The sequence below is a fragment of the Myotis davidii genome, unplaced genomic scaffold, assembly GCF_000327345.1.
Source record: "Myotis davidii unplaced genomic scaffold, ASM32734v1 scaffold30, whole genome shotgun sequence".
Classification (NCBI taxonomy): Eukaryota; Metazoa; Chordata; class Mammalia; order Chiroptera; family Vespertilionidae; genus Myotis; species Myotis davidii.
In genome coordinates this window covers 2,152,548-2,158,737 of record NW_006282874.1, presented here as the reverse complement: position 1 = coordinate 2,158,737, position 6,190 = coordinate 2,152,548, and the positions used below count along the sequence as shown (strand labels likewise).

The window sequence follows — 6,190 nt, the reverse complement described above, 5'->3', positions numbered from 1 at the left end:
TGATATTTTTGATATTTGTTTTTTATATTTAAATGTCATTTAACAAAGAAAAATCAACCAGAAAAATGAGTTCGCGTGTCATGGGTTCGCCATCACTGGTCTATAGGCATTCACACCACTAGCCTGGCCCACGGCAAGAGCCGCCACCAGGAATGGCCTTTCCGAGGGTGTGGTGGGTCCAAGGACTAACAGCCCAACACGTGCTGTCCCTCCGGAGCCCCGACGTGCACCGCCTCAGCCTGAGCTCAGGTCAAACGCACCCCATCTCCCCTCCGTCTCTGACTCTCCCGTACCGTGGTCTGCAGTTACACCTGGTCATTTTCTCTCGCTAAAGCGTCTCATGTCTATCTGGTGAGTAGATCAGCCCAGCGAACCATGCAGGGAGGAGAGAACGGCTCCCTTCCTCACACTGCATCGCTGCCCTAGCCTCTGGGCCTCGGTGCTCTCCGAAAAGGGGGGATTAATGTGACCCACGCCTCCAGGTGGTGGATCTGAGGGGGGGGGGGCTGTTCACTTCGGAAAGGCCTTTGGAAACGGACCCATCAATGCAACTATCCCCAAGGGCTGTTTTTAATGGTGATGATTTTCACGCTTGCAAAAGAGAAGCAGCTCACGCAGGGGGAAGGTGCGGAAAGGACACGCTTGATTCCGCGGGGCCAGCGGGGCCTCGCAGAGGCAGGCCTCGGCCTCCCCGCTCCCGGGTCCCTTTCTGAATGTGACGCTGGACAAACGCATTCGGAGCCGCCTCTGGTTCTCATTTGGGCAACGGCAGACGGGGTAGGTCTCCCCGAACGGCCTGATGCGATCAGAGGCGGCCCGAGCTCAAGTGGGAGGAAGGGGGCCGATGTCAAGCCGAGCTGTTGTCAAAACTGCCCTCGAGCATTTAAGCGACAAAGAAGCCAACTGGCTGATCAAAGAAAAGATCAGCCCAAAGAACCTGGAGAACTGACCGAGCCCAGGCCCCCGACTCACCTTCCCAAAGAGGTGGGACACCACCATGTCCGGAAGGGCCTGGGTCCATCCGGAGATCTGGGGAGGACAACAGGGGGATTAGGAGGAAGGCATTGCAGGGGCGAGACAGGCCAGCCCAGCCCCGTGCCCTTGGGGCTCCAGCACTCCGTCTGAGGATGCCCCGGGGACGGGAACTGGTCACAGCCTCTGGTTACCTTCCAGACCTGCAGCCCCCAGAAGGCAGGGCCTGGCTCTCCACCCATCGCTCTTCTCGGAGCCCCGGCGCAGAAGGTGCACGCACAGCTGTGCTGAACGGACCTGCCTGCTCCCAGCTTTCCCTGCGCCAGAGCGCACCGGTCGTCAGAAGGAAGAACCCCGTGCATTTGCTCTCAACACAGGCTCCCCGAGTCCACACCTCGGATCTGCCGAGCTCATCCTCCACACTGTCCCTAAGCCACGTGCTCTCTCCGAATATACTGCGGTTACTAAAGAAATCAATGACCTTCTTTCTATCTCTCAAACAACAGTGCTAGGCTAGGTACACAGGAGGAGCTCCATAAAGGCTTGATATACAGTGGGAGCTCCATAAATGTCAGGCATACAGCAGGAGATCCATAAAATCTAGGCACACAGAAGGAGCTCCATAAATGCTATGCATACAGCAGGAGATCCACAAATGCTAGATATACAGTGGGAACTCCATAAATATTATGCATACAGCAGGAGATCCATAAATGCTAGGCACACAGCAGGAGATCCATAAATGCTAGATATACAGTGGAAGCTCCATAAATGCTAGGAAGACAGTAGGAGATCCATAAATGCTAGATATACAGTGGAAGCTCCGTAAGTGCTAGGCACACAGCAGGAGATCCATAAATGCTAGGCATATCACAGGGGCTCCCTAAGTGCTAGACGGACAGCAGCAGCTCCATAAGTGCGTGCTGACTACCAGGGCCCCACTGTGTGGCCCAGGGCAGCTGCAAAGCCTCTGGACCTCAGACTGCCGATCGGTAGCTGGGGCTGCCAGGAACTTCAAAGTGCCACGATGAGGATTGTGGGAGCGGCCGCACATGTCACAGGATCTGACCCCAGTGCCTGACATACAGTAGACCTCTGATGTAGGTCTTTTTTCTCCAGGGCTGGGGTCGAAAAGGAAGGATATGGTGCAGATATTAAAACCCCACAAACATTCCTCAGGCTGCACGCAGCCAATGGCTGCTGTCCCCAGCCCTCCACGTCTGGCTCAGAGCAGTTACCCAGGAGCCAAACTGGCTGAGGAGAATGTCACTTCCTTTGCTGGAAAATAAAATAAAAAACAGGGAGTGTGTTCCGCTCCCAAATGTCATGCAGGCCGGAGGGAAGGGCTCCCGCCTGCTGGCCCAGTGCTCCAGGGAGAAATGCAGTATGAGGCTGGCTGGCCAGGACGCGGTGGGAGGAGGGGGAGGCGCACGACCCCTTTCATCTTCCTGTCCCCGCCGGCCACCCCAACATTGGCAAAAATACACTGTCAAAATGAGACGCCAGGATCACCCCTGGTTAAAAGGCTCTGTCCTGCTTCAATTATGTCCCCATCTCCTTGGCAAATACAGGGGCTTTTATGAAAAAAACAATCATCATTTTTAAATAAACAAGGAACCCTAGGCCACCAGCCAGAGCAGAGCTTCCCGAGACAATGAGGGCCCCCCATGCCCAGCCCCTTCTATGCCCAACCCGGCGGCACTGGGGTGGGGGTGGGCCTTGGACACCTGCTGCCTGGGAGCTGTGAGCACAGCCTGGGGAGGAGGTGGGGAGGCCCAGGGCTCTCCAGTCAGCCAGTTCTCTTTCTGCACAGCCTCCTTACCCCCGGGGAGCCTCAGTTTCCCCCTCTGTGAACGGCATGACAGCCCCACCTCCTGAAGGTCCCAGCAGGATTCAACAGGCCAGGCACACATAGCGTTCGCCATCACTGGTCTATAGGCATTCACACCACTAGCCTGGCCCACGGCAAGAGCCGCCACCAGGAATGGCCTTTCCGAGGGTGGGGTGGGTCCAAGGACTAACAGGCAACAGGGAGCAGGACTAGCACCTGGTAACCATACAGGGGTGGGGCCCTTTCCCTGCCAAGGGCCATTGGGATATGCATAGCGTCATTCACAGGCCACACAAAATTACTAACTTAAAAACTAGCCTGCGATACAGGGTCCAACATTTAATTAACTCACACCTGATGCCTTTGGCAAGGCCCCGATTTCAGAGGTTCCCCACCCCTGCTACATGCTAGCTAAGTATTACTGTCGTCAAACTGAGTGGCATCAGAACCAAGTGCACATCTTTTTCATTAGGAATAGGAGGGTCCTGGGCTGAGAGGCGTTGTTCTTGCTCATCTTTCTATTCTCAGCATCTTGAGAACAGCCCAGCCGACGCTCCGTCCCCGGCAAAGACTCCTACCCGGACGGTGCTGGTCCGAGCCGGCCCGGGAACGCTGACCCTGCAGGCTTGGCCCGCACTGTCCTGTGGGTGCCCGATGGCAGATGTCTGGGGTCACCCACTGTTCTAAGCAAGGCAGAGGAAGCTGCTCTCTTTCTGGGGGTGGGGAGTCACAGGAAAGGGTGCCACCAGGCGGGGTCCGAGTCCCACAGTCCTCAGGGGAGGGGGGAGGGCTCCCAGCCCCTGCGTTTCAGGACCCCACCGGCCCCGCCCAGGCTCACCTTGGAGGCCGCCCAGTCCATCCAGCCCTCGGCACAGGGGTTCACGTTGATGAGCACCAGGCCCTCCACCATCTCGGGGTTGTTCAGCTGCAATTCAGACACGAGGTGAGAGACAGCCCGGCAACCTGAGGCAGCGTGAACTTCACACGTCAAAGCAAAGAGGGAGCAGGCCTGGGAGAGGGCTGGCGTGGCCCCAGAGCACGTGCTGCTCTCAGAGTCTCCAGCCCCCAAGGAGGCGCACAGGGGACCTGCCACAGCCGGCTGCTAAGTGAGCAAAGCTGATGATGGGAGAATACGACTAGGATGGCAGGTCAGTGCAGGAAAAAGAAAAGCTCACACACACATGCACACACATGTGCACACACATGCATGCACACCGCACACACATGCATGCACACATGCATGCACACCACACATGCATGCACAACTCTAAACCACACAACTATGGTTCTCCCTTGGGAAATGGAATGATGGGTCATTCTTTTTCCCTCTGGGGATTTTTGATGCTTGTCCAATTTTCCTCCTTCACCTGGAATTAATTTTACTGAAAACATAATTTTTTAGAAACGCCCAAGAACTCACAGCAAATCGAGTGAGGATGTAGGCGCCAGCCCCGGTCCCCATGCCAATGACACTCTTCACCCTGGAAGCAGAAATTAAAAGCTGATGTCACGGAAGATGTGGGCGCCAGGAGCCCTGAGCACCCTCACGCCCTCCCCCACGCCCTGTCCCCTGGGAACCTCGTCTCCCCCAGGGTCTGTCCGGGCTGCCACTGAGGAAGGTCAGCAGGCGAGACAATGTGGGGGCCGCTGCCCTGCTGGGCCCTCCAGACCTGAAGTGATTCACGCCTTATGGACTCACAGAAGGCCGTGACCTTGAGGGACTCGTCCCACTTCCTCCCTTCTCTCCTGACTGCCCGGCATTTATGGGAAGACCTTCCCGCTTCTTCCCGCTCCTAAGCTTTATTTTGGATTCAAAAACTTGGCATGAAAATAAACCGGGCAAGCAGTCTGAGGTGTCATCACCACACCAAAGGCTCACGTAAGAAGGAAATGAGCATTGGGGGAAGAAGGGCCTGGAGAGAGGGGAGCTGAGGGCTCAGGCAACCCCGAACGTCCCAGAATGTTCCAGAACGTTCCATGGGAAAGAGAAAGCAATGAAAGAAGAGAAAGCAGGAAAGGATAGGGGGTGCCTGGCATCGGGTGATGTCATCACTCAAGGAGAAAAGCCCCACTCGCAGGAAGCAGTGGGAATAAAGAGGAAGCGGAAATCAGTGAGGACAGTGAGCCAAATGCATTTCTCCCCTGAGCTTTAAACTGCAGCCTGGCCCGGCTGATGTGGCTCAGTGGTTGAGCATCAACCTATGAACAGGAGGTCATGGTTCGATTCCCAGTCGGGGCACATGCCCAGGTTGTGGGTCGATCCCCAGTGTGGGGCGTGCAGGAGGCAGCCCATGATTCCCTCTCATCATTGGTGTTTCTATCTCTCTCTTCCTCTCCCTTCCTCTCTAACGTCAATAAAAATATGTTTAAGCTGCAGCCTATGTCGGGGTCAGGCCAGATGGAGGCTAAAGGAAAAGCAGATGCGGGAAGCCGCTCTCCTTGCAGGCTGGGGTGGGGGAAGTGTGTGTGTTTGGGGGAGCGGATCCCTCACTCTTACCCAAACTGGTGGAGGACCCCCGGCAGCATCTCGGCCAGCTGGTCCATGGATGGGTACATGTACCTTGGGAGAAGCCACACAGAGGAGTTAGCGAGAGCCCGGACCCCGAGGAAATTAACAATGTCACCAGGAACAGGCTGGAAGGGGAGGGACCATGGGGCCACCTGGCCCAGGTGTGCCAATGCCCCACAGCGCCCCCCTCGCCCCCCCACCGTGGCCCTCACTGGGAACACCCCTCAGGGTACACAGCCTTTTCTGGTGAGCAAGAAGGTCTCCATCCCTGGCTCTCCACCTTCCTCTTTGTAAAGTAAGCCTTTACAACTGCTTCCGGTGTGCCAGGCCCCACCCCAAGCATTGGGTGAGCTTTGTAAGCTCGTTTAATCCCTGAGACTACTCGATGGGGTTGCTATGCTCTCCCCCATAAAAAGATTATAACTGTCACTGAGGCTGAGGGCTTGTATCAGAGACTTGGCTCCACGGAAGAGTATATGTTACCGCAATAAAAAAATGAAGAGCCAGTCCAGCGCCTCCCCCACCACCTGCTCCCACCCTGCAAGGCTTTCCTCCCCGTCCTGGGGACCAGGCTCCCCGCTCACCCCACGGGGAAGGAAGCCGCGCTGTCCTGCTGGCCAGGGGCGTCCACGTGGCAGACAGCGAAGTGCTGGGTGATCTCCTGCATGTCCTCAGAGTTGAAGAGGGGGTTGTAGCAGGTTTTGTCTGCATGGGGCGGGGGGGCGGGGAGACTTGGGGCGGGGGGGCGGGGAGACGGGAGAGGGGTGAGTGAGGATGGAATGAGCTGGCTTGCTCCCTGCCAAGCGCGTGCATGTTTGCTTGTTTCGCTCCTATTCAGCAGAAGAAAACGGACTCACAGCAAGGACGCCCATCTTTTG

General features: G+C 56.5%; 1 protein-coding gene across 1 annotated transcript in view; it reads right to left on the bottom strand.

Annotated features, from left to right (window-relative positions):
* The window catches only part of LOC102757454 (protein NDRG1), a 40,609-nt gene that overhangs the window by 10,527 nt on the left and 23,892 nt on the right, over positions 1–6,190 (bottom strand). Inside the window, exons 5-9 of the mRNA XM_006753263.2 lie at positions 5,897–6,017; positions 5,301–5,363; positions 4,224–4,284; positions 3,642–3,728; positions 973–1,029 (exon numbers count right to left, since the gene is read on the bottom strand). Of these exons, the coding sequence (XP_006753326.1) occupies positions 973–1,029; positions 3,642–3,728; positions 4,224–4,284; positions 5,301–5,363; positions 5,897–6,017 (389 nt within the window). The remainder of the gene's footprint in view (positions 1–972; positions 1,030–3,641; positions 3,729–4,223; positions 4,285–5,300; positions 5,364–5,896; positions 6,018–6,190) is intronic.